The sequence below is a fragment of the Aedes albopictus genome, chromosome 2 (genome assembly GCF_035046485.1).
Source record: "Aedes albopictus strain Foshan chromosome 2, AalbF5, whole genome shotgun sequence".
Taxonomy (NCBI): Eukaryota; Metazoa; Arthropoda; class Insecta; order Diptera; family Culicidae; genus Aedes; species Aedes albopictus.
The window spans coordinates 260,599,688-260,621,323 of NC_085137.1; the positions used below are offsets into that span (position 1 = coordinate 260,599,688).

Consider the following 21,636-nt stretch of genomic DNA (forward strand, 5'->3'; position numbering starts at 1 on the left):
TGTGTGTGCTTCGGTAATCCAAACTTTTATCGAAATTGGAACAGCCGATCATTGGACTCTAAAATAAGTGTGTTGTGTTGGTCTAGGTTTTTGTAATTATTAGGTATGAACCTATCAAAAATAGCTGCATAATCGAAGTATAAACAAAAGCAAAGATGTTTTAATTGAATGCTTTGCTAACTCGAGTCATCTTAATAAACTTTAGCGCAATAAGTAATTTCGTGAACTGAGAATGTTTTTAAAATAATTTAGCATGAACTTGTTTGAAATGTCCACATAATTGAATCGGTGCTAAAGGCTGTAGCCCAGATGTTTTATTTAAATAATTTCATGGCTCTTAGAAAACTAACTCGGTTCAAAATCAAAATGAACATTTCCTAAAATGAGAATATTTTTTTAAATTATTTGACATGAACTTTTTGGAAACCATTACGAAATAGAAGTATAAACAGTTTCCCAAATAATTTTATCTTGGAGAAATTACTTATCCTTTAAGGGCGTGTCCATAAACTACGCAGACTCTTAGGAGGACGGGGGGTCTGGCCAAATCTACGTTCCTTCCCAAATTCGAAAATTTTGTATAGAAAACAATCTACGAGGGGAAGGGGGTCTTCTGAGATGGCCAAAAATTAGTCAACGTAGTTTATGGACATCGCCTGATGAATGGCACAAATTTCCCAAACGGAGGAGAACGTGTCTGTGGAGCAGCCGACCTACTAATAACCTTTAATGAAAGGAACGGTCGATGTGAGTGTGTTGCTACGAATGTTAGGATATGGCTTGAATTAATTATCCGCAACAAGTATGTTTTAATTTAGCTAAGCAGCTGTTCCATCTACCTCGATTATAAAATTACGGAGAAAGCGATGTACCGAGAAAACAAAAACAGGTGAGATTCTATAGCTTCAGCATGGATTAAGAGCTGACCATACTGCGGAAAATTAACACTTTAGTTCACTAGTAATTAACTCGAATGAGTGAAAAAATCTGACCGTCCATCGCGTTTCGTGGTCCGTGAAATTACTCTCGTTCTGAACTATAGCTGCAAAAAAAACGAAATCCTATGATCATTTAACTTTAGCAATGCTTACCAGTGTCGGTTAAGCCCGTAGGATCCAAATCTTATACTAACCTATTTGTGTTTCCTTTCTCTCTTCATTTGCAGTGTGAGCCCGGGCTTGGGGCTAGTGTTATGTACAATCTGTTGTACAATGCACCTCAGAAGTTGATGCTCCTAGCGGGCTGCAGCACGGTGTGTACGACTGTTGCCGAAGCAGCGAAAATGTGGAACCTAGTTGTGGTAAGTGATGTTGTACATTTTTCCTTCATCCTGTTCTGGATTTTCCTTTGCTGCTTCTGATTGCTGCCTAGAGGTAGACGTCTCTGCTTTGGGCCGGTGACGCAGACAGACACCGTTTTTCCGTATCATGTCTTGTATTTTTTTTTTCATGCATCAACTAGTGAGCGCAGAGCCGGCAAAGGCAAAATATTTCTTAGATGAAGGCGGAACATGTCCTCAAATAACTAACCGCGTTATTCCTTCGTGGGAGACACCGGAGTGTTGGTTGATAATTAGTTCAAAATTAAGTGAAAGTTTTAAAGAAGACTAAATTGTAAAACTCTACATTTTAAACTTGAACGGAATCATTATCATTGACAATACGTTTACGGGGTACAGTTTTGCACAAGTAGTTATATCAGTATCTCATCAATGCATTGCGATAGAAATATAAAACCGAAAATATCATTGACATCATATTTTCTAGTGAATTGTCAAAAAAAAAAATCGTTAACAAGCAAAACCGTGACGGTAAGAGAAAGTACATAATGTAAAATCCTATGTTTTATACTGTGCGTGCTCAACAGTATTTCGGGTTCTACTATTTGTTGAGTAAAACACAGAAAATATGTAATGTGTAAAAAAAAAATTGACAATGATACACGTAATAGTATGTTTTACCACCCAGTCGGAGCCGGCTCTGAATGGGACCCGGGTTGCCAAAAAAGCACTGTGTGGTTAACGAATTTTTAAGCATTTCACGCTTCGTTGACATCTCAGAAGGATATCCACCACCGTTAGCCTTGCGATACTTTTTAGTGTCATGCTGTTCCGGTTCAGTTTTTTCCATGCTGCTGGCAGGAAATAGCTTTCTCTACTGCGGTACACCACGTGCTGCGGGTGAATTTTGCGCAGGTTTTTGGTTAGAAATTTGTAAATCCAGGAAGAGACACTTTCCTTTGGCATGCAGTGCAACAGTTTGGTTTTGAGATAGAAAATATGGAAACCCAAAAGCGCACCTGTTGATGAGTCTACTGGGAAATTGAATAGAATTTTATATTCTGTTTTTTTTTTTCAATGTAGGGAAATGAAACGCATCTTTTGCATTATGTTACCATTCTCATAATATCTAAAACAAACCTAAATCATATATTTTTTAAATAGGATGCACATAGAAGCATGAAGGACTCATGCCCTATCTTATCACGTTAACAGGGGGACATATGGCAAAGCGCACATAATGGAACTTATATGTACTATTTTCGCCAGCTTTGTTGACTTCGACATCATGGAGGATCTATGGCGGTGTACTGAAGAAGGATGCGTGCCAACTTAGGATAAACCACGAGCTCTCTGCACTCTACGGCAAACCCGGTATCCAAAGTGGTAAAAGTCGGAAGGATTCGATTCGATGGACAAGTCATGAGCAAGAATGTCGGACAACATTCCTGCAAAGCTGATGTTTCAGCTGATCTAGTTGGTTTAAGATTATGTTGATTATTTGTTATAATGTATATATTCTCTAGAAGGTTTACTGAGAAATTTTTAAGGACCTCCATCGGGTATTGCTTACTTACGAAGTTTTACCGAGATTTTTTCTAGGACCAGGAGTTTCACTAGATATTCCTAGTGGAAGATCACTGGTAGTTCCTCTTGCACCGGAAATTCCCCATATTTTCAGGATTTTCGCCAGGAATTCCTCTATAAGATCCTCAGAAAGTTCCTTCAGTAGTTCAGAAACTTGAACTTTTCAAGATGTTTTTTATGAGTTACTCCAGGAATTTCTTAAAGATCTTTTTCAAACATTCCTCAAAAAATCCTATTCTTTGAACAGTTTTTCCGGGAAACTATGAATGAAATTACCGGTGAACCTCCTATTACTTATTTTTGAATTGCAGATTTCCTGGAAAAATTCCTAATGAACCTGGAATACACTTGAAATAATTACTTTTCTGGTGATGTTCCATAGATCGCCGGTTTTCCCTTGAATCTCTTGATAACTTGCGTATATCTGAACCTGCTTGTTTTTTCGTCCTAGGAGTCGTCTCCATTCTACTTGGTCCATGACTGTGTGCGTCTCCAGTTCCGTATTCTGCTAAGAGTCCGCAAATCGCCCTCCACTTGATCGGCCCACACAGCTTGCTGCGCACCACATCTTCTTGTAGTGGTCGGATGACTCCTGATAACCATTTTCATCGGGTTGCTATCCGACATCCTGATGACGTGGCCCGCCCGATTTTCGCGGTGTGGACAGCCATGGTTCGTTCTCTCAGTAGCTGATGTAGCTCGTGGTTCATTCACCTTCTCCAAGGCCCGGCTCCCATCTGCACTCCGCTATAGAGAGTACGCAACACCTTCCGTTCGAAAACTCCAAGGGCCCATTGATCCTCTGCATGTAGAGTCCACGTTTCGTGCCAAAAGAGGACAGTGTTTTTTGGATGGTTAACTTAGTGTGATGGTGAACTTTTATCGATCGTAGCGCTCTGCAGAGTCCAAAGTAAGCACGATTTCCTCACTGAAATTATCTGCTGGTGTCGTTGTTGGCGGTCATCAGTGAGTCCAAGTACACAAATTCTTCAACCGCCACGATTTCATCACCGTCGATAGAAATTCGGGGTGGTGGGCGCGGTGATTCCCTGGAGCCCTGTGCCATCGTGTACTTGGCCTTCGACACATTAATGACTTATACGATTCGCCTGGATTTATTTCTAAGTCGGATGTACGTTTCCGCCAATTTGCGAGCTACATACATACATTTATTTGTTCAACATCAACGTCAATCCACGCCTTCGTGTGCCAACCGTTTCAGTAGCAAACACCAGCTTTGTAGGGTTTTTAACCATAATTCTTGCAACATTCCCCCACCGTATCCTTCCGGCTATGGCCACCTTCTGTATGCTGAGTTCGCCGTAAAGTGCAGCGAGCTCGTGGTTCATCCTTCTCCGCCACACACCGTTCTCCTGCACGCCGCCGAAGATCGTCCTTAGTACGCGTCGCTCGAAAACTTCGAGCGCTTGCAGGTCCCCCTCGAACATGGTCCATGTCTCGTGTCCGTAGAGGACCGGTCTTATTAGCGTTTTGTCCATGGTGCATTTGGTGCGTGGGCGAATTTTTTAAGACCGCAGCTTCTTGTCGAGCCCGTAGCAGGCACGACTTTCGCTGACGATGCGCCTTCGAATTTCACGACTCACGTTGTTGTCAGCCGCCAGTAAGGATGCAAGGTAGACGAATTCCTCCACCATCTCGAAGGTATCCTCGTCTATCGTAACATTACTACCCAGACGGATCCGGTCGTGTTCGGTTCCGCCTACCAGAATGTACTTTGTTTTTGAGGCATTCACTACCAATCCGACCTTTGCTGCTTCGCGTTTCAGGCGGGTGTACAGCTCTGCCACCGTTCCAAATGTTCTGGCGACAATGTCCATGTCGTCCGCAAAGTACACAAATTGACCAAATTTTGTGAAAATCGTTCCCCGGCTGTTGTGCCCGGCTCGTCACATCACACCTTTCGGAGTGATGTTGAAGAGTAGGCATGACCTTGTCATAGTCCCCGGCGAGATTCAAATGAACTGGATAGTTCACCCGAAACCCTAACGCAGTTTTGCACACCGACCATCGTTGCTTCAATTAGTCTTGTCAGCTTCCCAGGAAAGCCGTTTTCGCCCATGATTCTCCATAGTGATACTGTCGTATGCCGCTTTGAAATCGATGGACAGAAAATGCATTGGGATCTGATATTCACGGCATCTGGAGGATTTGCCGTGTTGGTGAAGATCTGGTCCGTTGTCGACTGGCTGTCGATGAAGCCGGCTTAATAACTTCCTACAAACTCATTCGTTTTAGATGACAGACGACGGAAGATGATCTGGGATAGCACTTTATAGGCAGCATTCAAAATAGTGATCGCTCTGAAGTTCTCACATTCCAAATGGTCGCATTTCTTGTAAATTGGGCAGATTACCCCTTTCTTTCACTCATCCGGTTTCCCAGATCCTAACTATCAACCGGTGCAGACAGATGGCCAACTTTTCTGGGCCCATCTTGATGAGTTCAGCTGCGATACCATCCTTACCAGCTGCTTTGTTGGTTTTGAGCTGATGAATGGCATCCTTAACTTCCATCTTTCGCTGCACTGGTGTTGTCGTTTCCTCCATTGTCGTGGTCTCCCGTGCCTAAGTTTTCCACGCCATTCAGGTGTTGATCGAAGTTCTGCTTCAACCTTTCGATCGCCCTACGTCCGCCCATCAAAAGGCCTCCGTCGTTATCCCTGCATATTTCGGCTCGCAGCACGATGCCGTTGCGGGATACGTTGAGCTTCTACTAGAACTTCCATGTTTCTTGGGAATGGCACAACAGTTCCATTTTTCACACTCCGCTTCTTCCAGGCGGCACATTTTTTCTTAAAAGCGGCGGGTTTGCTATTTTCGATTCTGTTTATAATGTTTAACGTTCTGTCGGGTCCCTTACTGCAGCATTACCGCCCGGGCTGCGTTCTCCTCCTCCAAACCCGTTTTGCACTCTTCGTCGAACCATTCATTCCGTTGATTCCTTTCACTGTACTCCAGCAGTCCTTTTGAGGGGCATCATAGAGCTCGCTCTCGTATGGCAACGCGGCCTCGAGATTCTGCACGTATGCTGAGGCGACATTCGGTTGCTTTAGTCGCTCTAGATTGTACCGTGGTGGTCACCGGTACCGTACATTGTTGATGATGGAGAGTTTTGGGCGCAGATTGACCATCACTAGGTAGTAGTCGGAGTCATGGTCGGAGTCGATGTTGGTGCCACGATAGGTCCTGACGTCGATAATGTCGGAGAAGTGCCGTCCGTCAATCAGAACATGGTCAATTTGCGATTCCGTCTGCAGTGGTGATTTCCAGGTGTAACGATAAGGGAGGCTGTGCAGAAAATAGGTGCTATGTATGGCCATGTTCTTGCAGGCGGCGAAATCAATGAGTCGAAGGCCGTTTTCGTTCGTCTGCTGGTGGGCGCTGAACTTTCCAATCGTCGGTCTAAATTCCTCCTCCTGGCCTACCTGAGCGCAGTGCTGAAAAATTCATTTCGTCATATCTAAATTCAATCACCTACAGCTCATTTTAAAAGCTGAACCTGAGAATATGGCATATAAAAAAATTGGGCGGCTAGACCAGTTCTGCAAGAAAGTCACGGAAAAACTGCTGCTATTTTTCGAATATTTTAGGTAAATGTCACGGACTACCTTTGAAAAATTCCAAATGATATTCACCGTGAATATCATTAGCAATTTTCGAAGGTAGTCCGTGACATTTACCATAAATATTCGAAATATAGCGGTTTTTCCGTGACTTTCTTGCAGAACTGGTCAAGCCGCACAAGTTTTTCATATGCCATATTTTCAGGTTCAGCTTCTAAAATGAGCTGAAGGTGGTTGAATTTCGATATGACGAAATGAAATTTTCAGCACTGCCTGAGCGTTTAGATCTTCTATGAGGATCTTGACGTCGTGGCTTGGGCAGAGGTCGTACTCGCGTTTGAGCTGTACTTAAAATGCGTACTTGTCATCATCAGTGCTTCCGGGGTGTGGGGTGTGCACGTAATAAAATGCTGAAGTTTTTTTTTTTTTTTTTTTTTTTTTTATCTGTATTAACGAGATTTTTAGCCCTAGGCTAGTTAATCTCGGGACCCACGCTTTACTTCCCTTCCGAAGGAAGAACTCACATTTGTGAGTTTGTCGGGAGTGGGATTCGATCCCAGGTCCTCGGCGTGTTAGTCAAGTGCACTAACCATCACACCAGGTCCGCTCCACAATGCTGAAGTTGAAAAAATAGCCATTCATCCGGCACCTGCACATTCTTTCGTCGATCGGCCACCAACCGATCACCCGCCTCTGCATATCACCCATCACGATGGAAGCGGTTCCAGCTCGCGTATGTTGGCTCAGCTCTGGTAGATGGTATGATTACCTCTAAACGTTCGCACCATGAATCCTGACCAGCACACTTCCTGCAGCGCTGCGAAGCCGAACCCGCGGTGCTTCAGTAGATCGACGAGCATGCAGGTGCTCCCAACAAAGTTGAGAGATCGGCTGTTCCACGTATCGAGTTCCCAATCGCAAGTGAGCAAAAAACTGGGATCGTTGCTGTTGATTTCGGTTCGTATTATTCTTTTGCTGATTTTCCGTTATAATGGTTTTTTACGGCTGGATCGTAGGGCCGCACACCAACTCCCTACTTTTCGGAGGACCATAGCTCAACTTAGAGTCCTTCTCTGGCACTCGGACCTTGATCAGCCGCTCCTAACATGAGGATCATACGCTGTTGTAAGCCGCTCCTCCTGGAGAAAAGACGCTCAGGTTTGCAGAAGCAATCCTCCCCTTCCCTATCAGCCTACGACCAGAGTTCCTACCGGAATTGGTTACCCGATCTTCTCTAAGGTTGCTCTAAGTTTCCAGCCGATACCACGTGGAGGTAGGGAAGGGATAGGTAGGAGTTGCTGGGCAGAGGCTATTCACGGGATCACAATGGGATCTGAATTGCGCAACATACTCAGCCTTTACCATGAAAAGCATGGAAAATAATAAAAATTTAGCAGCAATATGTCAATTGTTGGAATTGCAAGTTAGCAGCAATGTTGTAACTGGTGGAAAACATGAATGTAATATAATTCCAGTTTCTTCGCTGGCCACTTCAGGGGCCATGAAGAACCGGTTTGACTATTTGATTATTTAGTAAACACAGGAATAACAGGTATGAGAAAACCCTGAAGATTGAATAATTTTAGTATTTTCACCAAAAATGACAATACTGATCTTCCCAACAGTTTGCAAAACAAGACATGAGGGTGGGGTTTCATTTGAGCTTAAAAGAGCCAAAAAAGGAAAAACCACCTTTTTAAAGCTGCCTAGAATTTGCATTCAGATTCGACCCCAAGATCTAATTTATTACTTTTCTATGAGAGCACCGCTAAAGATCATTCAACGTTTTGAATTTTTGAATAAGGTTCTTTTCCGAAAAAGATAAATATCAGAAAATTTTAGATCGCTAGGACTTTTCGAATTGCGAATTGAAATCTGAAAAGGGTAAAAAGGATCAGAATATTTTAATTTATGCTTGGACCAGAAAGCTTGAATGGTTTTAAAATCTTTAACTTGATTAAGGTATTAAAGGTAGTTTTGAACAGGAGTCTAGATGTTTTATTAATTCCGGCATTCCGTTGTATGAAAGATTCGATTCCATATAATGAAACTTCAATTAACGTATCACCTGTAGTTATTCGCCTTTTTCAAAATTATCTTTCTAATTTATTTATTTTTCTTTGTTCCATTTCAGCTATGTTATGGTGCATCTAGTCCTGCCTTATCAGATAGAAGTAGATTTCCAACGTTATTTAGGACGCATCCATCTGCCACTGTACATAATCCTACTAGAATTAAGTTAATGCAAAAATTTGGATGGTCGCGAGTGGCGATCCTTCAACAAGCCGAAGAAGTGTTCATATCGGTAAGTAATCTCGTCTGCGTCATGTCATACAAAATGATTCGTGCTGAAAAAAAAAATGTTTTCTCACGCTAAATCTTGTTCATCCGAACTGGGTCACATCCGATTACTAACAGATTACTCCGTCTCATTTGTTCCATTTTGGCGATATGCTGTTTCTGCTGGCTCATTCTGCTCCGGAAACAACCGGTTTCAGACCGTCGAGGATTTAGAGACTCGATGTAAGGATGCTGGTATCGAGATAGTGACGAGACAATCATTCCTTTCCGATCCAACGGATGCAGTGCGAAACCTGCGAAGGCAGGATGCTCGGATCATCGTCGGACTATTTTACGTAGTCGCAGCCAGACGGGTCCTGTGTGAAATGTACAAACAGCAGCTTTATGGCCGGGCGTACGTGTGGTTTTTTATAGGTAAGTGCATCGAAATAAAAAAGAAGCACAGCTGAAATTTTTCCTCCCAACCCCTCCGGATCTTTTGTCATACGCTCCATTTGATCAGCAACTTTTCACCAGAAACTTTTGCTCTTGGGGCCAGTGAACAAGCAGAATCTGTGATAAATGATGCGGATGACAGAATTAGAGAATATCCCTCCGTTGGAATCGATACCGTTTAGCTCGCATGCACCGAGACGAAGGAACAGCAGGAAAAGCTTAGGTTAACTGATGTCGACTAATCCTCGATACTTTCAAGGCAGATTTTACTGGCAAGACAGCCAAGAGTGCCGATATAAGCTGTACGCTTTGCATTAATTGATGTTCGTTATAGGTCTTTAATCCGATTGTGTTGATATCATTTCGCAATCCCAATAATGGTATCCAAATCGAAGATTTTCTCTTTATGTGAAAAATTCAGTCTTGAAATTGATGCGGCTGCGATAGATGGCGAAGTGGATAATAAAAAAAACTGCCTTTAAGGGACTTGTTGCAATCGTTACGCTGATTTGAATGTTGTGGCAATTTGACATTATTATCCATTGAAATACTGCTTGGTTAAAGCTTGTGCTTTGTCAATTAATGAAACTTTGGCCCGTCATCTGAAATTGAATCTGATCTACGGCCCGTGGTTTCTGATGGTTGGGCAAGCCTGGGTTATAAAGTGCCAAAATTTAATAGTGTCATAATTAAACGGTTTCCTTGTTATGAAAACCAACATTTACTCCTTAGGAATTATTTTTTATTTGTTGTAGTGAAAATAATAATGCAAAACAAGCTGACAAGTTTGAACTAGCACAGTAATGAAAAAAATCATTCATATGATACATGTAGACTTTTTGGGGGGAGGGGGTGTCTAACCAAAGTCAAACCATACAAATGTTAAAATTGTTGTATGGACAAAAGTCTACGAGGGGGGGTCTGAGATGGTCAAATTTTGGTCTATGTAGTTTATGAACAGCCCCCTGCTGTATCATATGATTGCCAGCATGTGCGATAGAAGATATTACCATATTCAGTTACAGATGGCCATCGTTACGAAACATGAATATGAAATGGTGCAGCGAGTATTTTTGGATTCAATATCACTAATGGAGGTTACATGTGATACGCCACGATGGATGACTTGAATCAACTTTTTTTTTCCGCCTGCACTAGCTTACCCATCTGTCCAGTTAATCGATGCAGTTTGTGGATAAAAATAGCTTTACTGAGAGTTTTCAGAGTAGAATATAATGATTTTTTTTTCTACTGGAGCAATTTCTGATAGAGTTTCTCGGCAAAGGTAATGCAGCACGGTGTGTTGAAACACGATTATTGTCGCACTTTCATGAACCTCAAATATTTTTTTCGTTATAAGTCAGCCTTAGCTGCGTATATTAAGATTCTGGAGGTTAAAAAATCTTTCATCGGGGAAAATGAAAATAAATTCGATTTTATTATTTTGCCACTTTTCTCATATAATATGGTAAATCACGCAAATCTGATGAACCTAAACTACGCTACAAAAAGTCCCTTTTCTAATAATAAATTTGAAACCATTTAGAGATAAACGAATGCAAAAGTCTTTACAACGAGTTTAAATTTTTTTGGCGTTCGTTTCATGTGTCCAGCCCACTGCAGTCTGCCGAAAGCCATAAATCATTAAACGAATATGGTGACTAAACAACGCTATTTTTTTAATTCATGTAAACTGTCCAATTAAGTTATTTTTGAACAAGTTTAGCAGAAATACTAATAGCTCTTCGAGTATAATAAGAACTATTAAGTATATTGTGCTCTGATTTTGCAGGACTCAATGTTTTACTAACAAGTGAAAATTCGTCCTATGAATACTTTTATTCGCATGTTGGACACAAAGGACGGATTTCTTCACCCTGGCTTAAGCGTTAAACCAGGTTTAACTATATGTGTAAGCCTGGTTTACCGGTTAATCCGAGGTGAAGAAATCAGCCCTTAGAGAATAGCTTTCAATCACTCTTGCGGCACACGCTCTTGATACACGTACTTTAAATTAAGCATATGTAATCATTTTTTTTTTACAGTGAAATCAATCAATGTTTGGTTGAAATAGTTTTAAATATGATGATGATGAACCTGGGCGTGTCAGTGGAACACATGTACGTAAAAAGAAAAACGGATTAAGTACTAGACACTGAAAATGACCTACCAGTTGAGGTCGAACTACGCATCTGCCAAAGATTGCAAAATCTTGGTGAAACTCGATTTTCTTTTTACTTAATTTTAGATATGTTCATGTTACATTGTTATTTATGCTGAGAAAAAATTAACTAAACTTACAGATTAAACAAAAATTAAATGAACAACATTAAGAAGATATCAATGTTTTGGAAATGTCAGAAAGTATAAAAAAACAACAAACAGTGATGCGCAAAGTGAGGCAATATTGACGCAATTTGAGGTTTCAAAACAACTTTTTAAGAACTGTTATTAGTTCTTCTGTGCTTCATTTCGGAATCATTGGAAGAAATTGATACATTCTGATTGCTTAATAGTTATAATACATGGAAGATGGTTGAAAGGTATCATCTATACGGGTTACTTTTGTAATACAACTCTATTGGATAGTTTCCACTTTGTAAGTGAGAGACGAACCAGCCAAGGGCTTAAAGTCTCTTTAATAAAGACAAATCAATCAATCAATTAACTTTGTAAGTACAGTGCAGTGGTTTTTCAGTTTTCTGACCAGTCTTTTTAATCACTATTCCTTTTTTATTTCGTTTTTATCATGCTCTTCAAGAAAAAGTGACATTTCCCCCCATACTGAACCTGTTGTCAAACTCACTTTGCAAAAACGAAGGGATTTTACTTGGGAAAAAGGAACTTATTTTATGCAATCATAACATTGAAACTATTAAAATGCATGAAATTTTTATCAAGGCCAAAGTGTTTTATGAAAAAACTACAGATAACCCAGACGAACATAAAAAAATCCCTGCACGAGACTACTTTTATTGAAATTCATCAGGTTACTTGCATTATTTTTTGTTTCCAATATATTTTAGGATTATACTATAAAATGTCAATCACATTGACATATATTAAGCATGCGTTGCATTTGGTAGGGTAAATTCTAAATAAAAATTTGTGATGTTTTGAAAAAGATTTCAATAAAAGTTGTATAATTTTCCTTGAACAAATGATTGTTTGATTAAAACAAATTGTTATGACATTCAAATAGCTTATCATGACTATATAACATCATGTTAACACTCTGTTTCATCTTACCCCGTTGTACCTTATTTTAAACCAAATGTTGAATAATCATTTTTAAATACATTAACAAAATATGACAACGTCAATCTAATGTATTGTTATAGTTTTTGAGACTCATCAGCCCACTTAATCCTAAAGGTATCATTTTATAAGTAACAAAGAGCTAACTCCGGTGAGACTATTCACTGAACAAAATCCACAGTCTTTGAAAATTTTAAGATTTTGTATAACAGATCAGAGGCAGAACTTTTACAAACAAGTCACACACGCTCAGTACAGTCGACTCATACTTTTTGGTGAATATTCATGTGGATGTGGTTTGACGTGCAAAGTATGTGCAACTAATACCCGCCATTTCAGGCAAATTAGCACCTGAAGAATGTGTGCTGCAAATGGTGAAAGTCACAGGTGTATGGTGCTTCCTTAAATGTATGAGTCGCACTAATGGGAAGTATTTGTTTACCTCCATTACGAATACTTATGTACCAGATATATGGAAGGAATGTAGAGTTTTATGATTTATGACTTTCGGCAGACTGCAGTGGGTTGGACACATGAAACGAACGCCAAACAAATTTTAACTCGTTGTAAAGACTTTTGCATTCGTTTCTCTCTAAATAGTTTTAAATTTATTATAAGAAAGGGGACGTTTTCTAGCGGAGTTTAGGTTCATTAGATTTGCGTAATATACCAAATTATATGAGAAAACTGGTAAAATACTAAAATCGAATTTATTTTTATTTTCCCCGATGAAAGATTTTTTAACCTCCAGAATCTTGATCTACACAGCTAAGGCTAACTTAAAACGAAAAAATATTTGAGGTTCATGAAAGTGCGATAAAAATCGTGTTTCAACACACCGTGTGCAGTAGCTGAAATAACTGGTGGGCTTGGAAAGTTGCTAACTTGGTGAGGTTCAAGAGTGTTGATTTTATTTAAAATGCCTGATTTTAGTTGCTTTTACTTATGAGTTCACAAATAAGTATCATATCATCATATATATAAAATCCCAGAGTTGTCTGTCAGTCCTTCCGTCACACTTTGAAATGTTTCATTGAAATGCTTCACATAATATGACAGCTAGACCATTAGCATTGCATTACTGTACTGTTGCATTAATGCATCGCTGCATTGTTGCATTGGTGCATTGTTGCAGTACTGCATCGCTGTATGAGCCATTTTACGAGACGTTTCGGATCAGTTGATCGCTCATTTCATGAATGAAAATTTGACAGGAGATTGCGCCCAAGCCCGTGAGTGTTAATATCAATATCAACACTGTTGTCGTTTCGTAAAATAGACTATTGTTGCAATAGTGCGTCGTTGCATTGCACAATGGTCCACGAACCAGATTTACGAGGAAAGATGCATTCAGCGCCTTCAAATGATTTTCTAGATTAATATGGTCTTCTACAAAGTTGTTCTTAAAAATAAGGCCCTCTTTTCAATATACATGAAAATTAGGGTGGTCCATATTTTCAAAGAAATTGGTAACCAAACTTTTTCATTTGCAAGAATAACTATATACGTTCTTCAGGATAGTTGTAGATCTATCAATTTTGAGCAAGTTTGCTTAACACACTTTTTATGTAGCTTTAAAATTGACCGATCTAGAGGTATTTTTCTAAACAAGCTTAGGGTGGTTCAAGAAAAACCGGTTTTCTGGCGTTAGTTTCGATTTTTCATCAAAGTCGCCGAAGAAACACTTTTAGAGCATTTGAAGACGCGTCTTTTCGTGCGCTGAGATGGTCGTTAGCTCTTTTGGTTCAAAAGTTACAGGCATTTTTCTTGAAAAATCATAGTTTTTTTTTGAAAAGGTGTTATGACGGGTTGGGGCAAACATAAAAAAATATCTTTTGCCCGCATTCAAAAGAAGAAATGTTGTTATAAAACATATCAAAAAATTAGAGGGGTGTTATTTTTGTAACTCAAGTGAAAAATACTTGAAAAGCGCCTGTTTTTTTTTTTTTTTCTAAAAAATCATCAATATCTTTTGCACGGAATGACGTAGCAACATTCTCAGCGCACGAAAATGTGCGTTTTTTGAGCTCTAAAAATGGTTCTTAGACAACTTTAATGAGAAATTTGAAACAAAGAAAGATAAAGTGTTTAACCCTCTAATACCCAAATTTTTGATTTTGATCTAAATATAATTTTTCATCATCTAAAATCGATTTAAACATGTTTTGGAAGATAATTCTTTTTAATTCTCGATTTCGTGAATTTCAGTTTTTGATTTTTCTAATTTTTATTTTTGAACATTCCCATACTTTTATATTTTTCCTGGAAGCCTGTTTTGGGTACGGATTTTTTGAGATGAATATATTTTGAGATTTTATGATAATTGTTAAAATATTCTTATTTAAAATTTTTTTCATGTAAAATTTTATTTTCCGTGTTATTTTAAGGAAAATAATTTTAGAGTGTATTCGATTCCCTTAAACTATTAAACTAGGATAGAATTATTTGGGAAAAATTTAAAATATAATTGTAGCTATTCAAAGCAAGAAAAACATTGAATTCTGAAAGGTGACTAAAACATCAATTTTTCAATGATTTTAAAAAAAATTAAGTATGCTTCAAAATTGACCAAAATTTATTTTAAGGCTCAAATAACCATCATTCAGTCATCAGCAATCATCAATTTTTCAAAAGCAGTTTTCTTGCTCCAAATTACAAACACGTCAATGAAAATTATTTCACTGTTATCCAGGTGCTTGATAGAGTGCAGTGATAAATTATTATAAACATTGGTTGATATTTCAGCGAGAAAACTGCTTTTGACTTTTCGCTAAACGATGATGGTGTGTTTCCTCTTAAGATATACAAAACAGTCCTAAATATCAGAAAAAAATATAAAAAAATTTGATTTTCAACTAAACAAAAATTACAAAAATGCTCAAACTATACCCCGTCTAAAGGCGGGATTGGGTATTAGAGGGTTAAACAGTTTTGACCAATTTTGGAGCATTTTCCCATAGTTTTCATAGGGTGTGCTGAGAATGTTGCTACGTCATTCCGTTCAAAAGATATTGATGATTTTCAAGAAAAAATAGGCACTTTTCAAGTATTTTTCACTTGAGTTACAAAAATAACAACCCTCTAATTTTTTAATATGTTTTATAACAATTGTTCTTTCGATCAGTAGAGAAGAAAAACGGACTGAATTTCGATAGCACTTTACTTCAGCGATGCTTCAAAACTAAAAAAAACAGATTATAATAATTAGTTTAGTATATAATATAGGTTAGGTCAATTATCGTACTTTTCAGTGATTCCTTTTATTTCAAGTACAAATTATAACCGATCAAAGAACTTTGCTTGTTTTAAAATAATTTAGCCAATAACTTCAAGAAATACACTTTAGTTAGATGAATTCAGTCAATAATGTAGCGTGGCATATACTTATAGAAATGGTTTGACGTTTTGTCTTGTCACGTATATCTAGGCTTGCCAAACTGACAAGCGCTGACGTTATGCGACCAGGGTGGCCATCTCGACGGACTTGCTGTCCACATCCTCCCCCGAGTGCATCTGGACATCCTCCGAGACTGCACTTCCGTTGACTACATCCAGGACGGCGAGTTTCGATACTGGCCTTCGCAGGATTCCGCTCGAAGTCTTCACCGTCGCTTGACGAATTCGTCCATCGATGCCCTCCGTAACCTCTTCAACCATTCCTCGTATCCAGCCATTTCTTGTTCCTTCGTCGGCGATAAATACAAGATCACCCTTCCGTACAGGCCTGGTTTCCAAAAACCACTTAGGTTGCCTTCTGATCACCGGCAGATACTCTTTCATCCAGCGCGCCCAGAAATGGTTCAATTGGCGCTGAATCAGGTCGTAGGAAACCCGCACTTGTAACGCGGTTGGTATTTCCACCGAAGGTACATTAGTCCCCATGGAACTGCCCAACAAAAAATGGTTAGGGGTGAGGGCTTCCGATTCTGCTGATTCGAGCGGTAGATAAGTTAACGGTCTACCGTTGACGATGCTTTCGATCTCAACGATCAAAGTCTGGAGCCCTTCATCGTCTAGTTTGCCCTCCGAGTAAGCGCCTACCATTCCCGATTTCACCGAGCGCACCAGCCTTTCCCAGGCGCCGCCCATATGGGGCGCCCCTGGCGGATTAAAGCTCCATTTGGTACATGAATTAGTGAAGGTTGCTGTTAGTCCACTATTGATCTGATTACGCAATATTCGGTCCGCACCGTGAAAATTCGTGCCGTTATCGGAAATGAACTCGATCGGCGAACCTCTACGGCACACAAAGCGTCGGACACACGAGATGCAGGAGTCCGTCGATAAGTTGAAAGCTACTTCAAGGTGGATTGCTCTCACGGTTAAGCATATGAATAAAGCAATCCATCTTTTGGCATTTGACCTCCCAAGCTTTACAAGCAGAGGGCCAAAATAGTCTACGCCCACATAACTACACTGCAAATTTTGTTTGCTGGTATCCAGCAAACTTTGCTGATTTTTTTTGTGCTGATTTCATTCAGCAATACGAATTTACTGAGTATCAGCAATTATTTTTCAACTTGCTGAACCATCCAGCAATTTTGACAGTTGATCAGCAACGTTGTGCTGAAATTCAGCAATTTTTTTGCTGAAATTCAGCAATTTATTTTGCTGATTTTTTTTGTGCTGGAAGCATTTCAAAAAATTTGGTGTGTAAAGGGGCGTACGAAAGCAGCTAACCTCGCTGGTGGCAAAGGAGCCATAGGAGGAACGGCAGGGCGAGAATTTTTCAGCTGACAGATTAGGCACGCCCGTGACACGAAACGCACTAAGGATCTTAACTTGGGTATAGCGTACGTTTGGCGGAGTTCGTTTACCACTGTCTCGGCAAATGCATGCCTGAAGCGGCGGTGATGATGGTCAACTATCAGTTTGGTGACGAGGTGCTGTTTCGGCAGGATCATAGGAAAGCGAAGTCCGAAGGCGGCTTGTTCAGCGGCGGCGATTCTGCTGTTTTGCCGAAGGATGCCACATTCGTCCATAAAGGGCACTAACTTATGTATCAAGCTGGATTTGTGTAAATGCTGTTGCTTTTCCCTTGGCAGCGAACTATTTTTCCCGATTATAGTCACTTCATCGGGATAGGCTTCGAGCTGTACCATCCTTATAATCGTTTCTTCAGCGGTTTTCAACTCCTGCTGCGATGGTGATCCAACCGTCCTCAAGCGCCACTTGTCGATGTTATTCCTGAATCGTAGAACGTAGACCATTGTATTTCGGAGCCTTTCCCATTTAGAAAATCGTTCGTACTCTATGATGGGATGGACCTCGACATGGTGCAGTACACAAGGACGAATTTCATCCTCAATGTCGACGTGGGGCACCGCAGGGTCTGGCCATTGTTCTTCAGGCTGGTACATTATCCGGGAACTGCTGAACCATTGACTGTCCGCGTTGACGTAGGGACAGCTTCCCCACTTCGTGGCTTCGTCGGCCGGATTTTCTTCTGACGGAAGCCATCGCCATTCGTTACTTTGCGTCGTTTCCAAAATTTCACCTACTCGATGAGCAACGAAAGGCCGATAATTACGGGGGTCTGCTCTAATCCAAGAATACGCCGTTCGAGAATCAGTCCACAAAAATCTTTTAGCGACAACGATTGGATGGTTCGTTTCGACGAACTTTATTAGACGAGCAGCAAGAACGCACGCTTGGAGCTCAAGTCTCGGAACGGAAAGTGGCTTTAACGGTGCCACCTTCGCTTTCGCGGCTACCAACGTGCATTGTACAATACCATCTTGCCCGACAATTCTCAAATATACGGCGCACGAGTAAGCGGACGGACTCGCATCTGCGAACGCGTGCAACTGTGCATTGTAATAGGTGCACTCGGTTGCGAGGGCGAAGTAACAGCGTGGAATTCGTATAGTTGCCACCCATTCCATCGCATCGATCCACTTACGCCAACGTAGAAACGCCCCATCTCCTACCGGTTCATCCCATTCTAACCCGGCTCTCCACAGGTCTTGTACGAGGATCTTTCCATGTATTACAAATGGAGAAAGCAGACCAAGAGGGTCGAAAAGTGACATTACGCATCGCAAAATTTGTCGCTTTGTCGGCCTGGCACCTTCGTTGATCAAGCTCGTCGTTTCGTCGTTCATACGTGTGCAGAAAAACAGTTCGTCCTTCGACGGGTCCCATAACATCCCCAGCACCCGCTCAGTTTCCAGACTGGCATTCGGTCGTCGATCTTCGGACAGACATATTTTCTGTTCATGGGTTACTTCGGTTTCCCCCATGTGCTCCATTACAGCTCGACTCTTGGATCTCCAGTTGCGCAAATCAAAACCTCCGTGTTCGTTGATCATCTGGACTTCCGTGGCGATCTTTTTCGCTTCTTCGACGCTCCCAAAGCTGTCCAAGTAGTCGTCAACGTACGTACTTTTGAGAATCCCTTGAGCAGCTCTTGGGAATCTGTCAGCGTGTTCTATGGCGTTCGTGTTCTTGGCATACTGGGCCAATGCTGGTGAGCAGGCGGCCCCAAATATAGCCACGTCCATTACATATGTTTCCGGCTCGTCTGTAGGCGCTGCTCGCCATAGAAAGCATTGCGCATATTTGTCCACCTGGCGTATTCGCAGCTGGTGGAACATTTCCCGAATATCCTTCACTTTAGCCGCGGCATCCAGAACGATTCGGACCTTGTCCGGTTTTTTGGGGTTGATTACGGCGCCGATAGGAAGAAACCATATCTTCTTTGCATCCACTTTGCTGAGTTCTCCTGGCGTGACCTTGTGAGCATATGCCTTCTCCTGGTATTCAGCGATCTGTCGATGTAGGTTCTCCTTTAGTTTGGGATTTCGCTCCATCCGTCGCTCTAAACATTGAAGTCTTCTAACTGCCATTCCGTAGCTCTGTGGGAACTCGATGTCATCCTTAATCCAAAGAAGACCCGTCTCGTAGCGGTTTCCAACGCGCTTGGTAATGGTTTTCATCAAATCCCAAGCGCGACGATCGTCGTTCGACATTATCGCTTCTGGAGGTTTCACGCCAACCTCCTCTATGGCGTAAAATTCTTTGAGCGAATCCTGTAATTTGTCATCGCACGAACATTCGCATATGTGTAGACTATACTCGCTTCTGGTCTTCCCTTGTTGACGACCATACACACACCACCCTAGACGCGTTTTAGTTGCGATAAGGTCGGAGCCAAGCCCCTCCTTAATCCTCAATGGCACGGCAAGGCGCAGGTTGTCAACGCCTATCAAAATCTTCGGCTTCGCGTTATGGTAGCTTTGTATCGGGAGCCCTTTAAGATGCCCGAATTGTCTCAACGCCTCATCAAACAGGAAAGTTTGCGTTGGGAGATTGAGGGATTCCACCGTTTGTGCGTCCCGCAGTGTATAGCGTTGTTTCATGCTACTTCCGGATATGACGGCGGTCACTGCTTGGGATTTATGTTCGACTCTAGATGTATTGCCAGTCCAACGAAGACACAAAGACCGCGAATGTCCATGTACGCCGAGTTGGTTTGCCAGTTCACTTTCAATCAAAGTGAGGGACGATCCTTCATCCAAAAAGGCAAATGTGTCTATTGCTCCAGCCGGACCGTGCAAAGTTACCGGAATTATCCGGAAAAGCACCTTCGAACCCATCAGCTGGTGGGTATGGTTTTCAACGACTTGGGTCAGGCGCTGCGCCGAATGTAGCAAAGAGTGGTGACGTAACTGGCATCCATCGACATTACACCGGCTTGCAATTCGGCAAGAGCGCCTTCCGTGCCCGAACAAGCAATTCTGGCATAATCCTAAGGCTCGAACCTTGCGCCATCGTTCATCGACAGTATACGCTTTGAAGATACCACATCCCTTCACATAGTGACCCGATTTGCTGCAAACCATACATTCTCTTTGTTTAGCGACCTTGGGTCCTGAAGCCTCTTCAGGGACGTCAGCATTGTGTGAATTTATGAAGCCCTTCGACGTGACCTTCTTAGCTGGTTTCCGAACTTCTGGTTCAAACGAAATCACGCTGGATGCATCTTGAACCACTTCCATCATGTAGTCGCTGAATGTCTTCAAGTTTACTATCGGAACACCACGTTTGTATCCCGCCCACATCAGTTTTTGATCGGCAGGCAGTTTCGACACTAGCTCCTGCACGAGCGACGGGTTCGACAAGTGGTCGTGTTCGTTAGCAGCCTCTATATGGTCACATAATGACTGTACCGCTACGCCGAACTCGATGAGTCCGTCCAGTCTATCCGATCTCGGCGCCGGGATTGATCGAACCTTCTCGAGTAGAGCGTTAATCAAAAGTTCTGGTCGCCCATAACGCATCCTGAGCGTTTCGATGACTTGAGGAGTTGCTGCTGGCAATACCAGCCGACTTCGGACGCTCTCTAACGCGGCGCCTTTAAGACATCTTTGCAACCGAAGCATATTCTCCCCATCGGTGAATCCGCAAGCGGCAGTGGTGTAATTGTAGTTCGATATAAATATCGGCCAGTCAGCGGGGTTTCCTGAAAACACCGGAAGGTCGCGCCCGAGCGATTGACGAGCCGCGAGTTGCTGCTGAGTTGGTCCTACAATTGGTGGTACGTAGTTCCCGAGCCTACGATACTGTGGGTTTCCAACGGAATTGTTGGATCCTTCTATGCCGCTTGAATTGACTGGATGCGCTATCGGAGGGCGCCGCAGTTCGGCGAAAGCAGGCGGCACCGAGCTATCCAGCGGTACTGGTTCAGGCCTACTTACCGCTTGTCGGGGAATATGCTTGGGAACAACTCCTTGCGAAAATAACCGTAGCAGCTGTAACGGCCGTTCAGTATTAAACGGAACACATGGATCGTTGAATGGCGGCGTAGATGTAGCATTCGGCCTTCCTGCAGCTGGGCGCGAATCGGGAATGTTGAGTTTTTCTAGCTGTGCCCTACAGAGTTCTAGCTGACGATTCAACTCGCTTAGTTGGTTTTGAGGCGGTGGTGGCATCACAGACGCGCGCTGATAATGGGCGAGCTGCGCCTGCAAATCTTTGATCACCTGTACTGCATCTGGTTCTTTGGGAATCCCTGGTGGCTGAATTTGAGAGGCTGCTGGCGGGTTTGCTGTACCTCCTACCGCGCCTTCTTCTCCTTCGTGACCGTTTAACCAGTCGTTCAACACCCTAGAACCTGTACTTCCGACATCTTCTGCCGCCGATATGTCCAATAAGCGCTGTTGCTCGTCGAGAAATTTCCGTTGCAACTCTA

At 41.8% G+C, this 21,636-nt stretch overlaps 1 protein-coding gene across 1 annotated transcript in view; it reads left to right on the forward strand.

Moving 5' to 3' along the window:
* The window catches only part of LOC115266332 (gamma-aminobutyric acid type B receptor subunit 1), a 458,609-nt gene that overhangs the window by 267,910 nt on the left and 169,063 nt on the right, over positions 1-21,636 (forward strand). Inside the window, exons 4-6 of the mRNA XM_062851638.1 lie at positions 1,166-1,300; positions 8,584-8,754; positions 8,948-9,164. Coding sequence (XP_062707622.1) covers positions 1,166-1,300; positions 8,584-8,754; positions 8,948-9,164 — 523 coding nt within the window. The remainder of the gene's footprint in view (positions 1-1,165; positions 1,301-8,583; positions 8,755-8,947; positions 9,165-21,636) is intronic.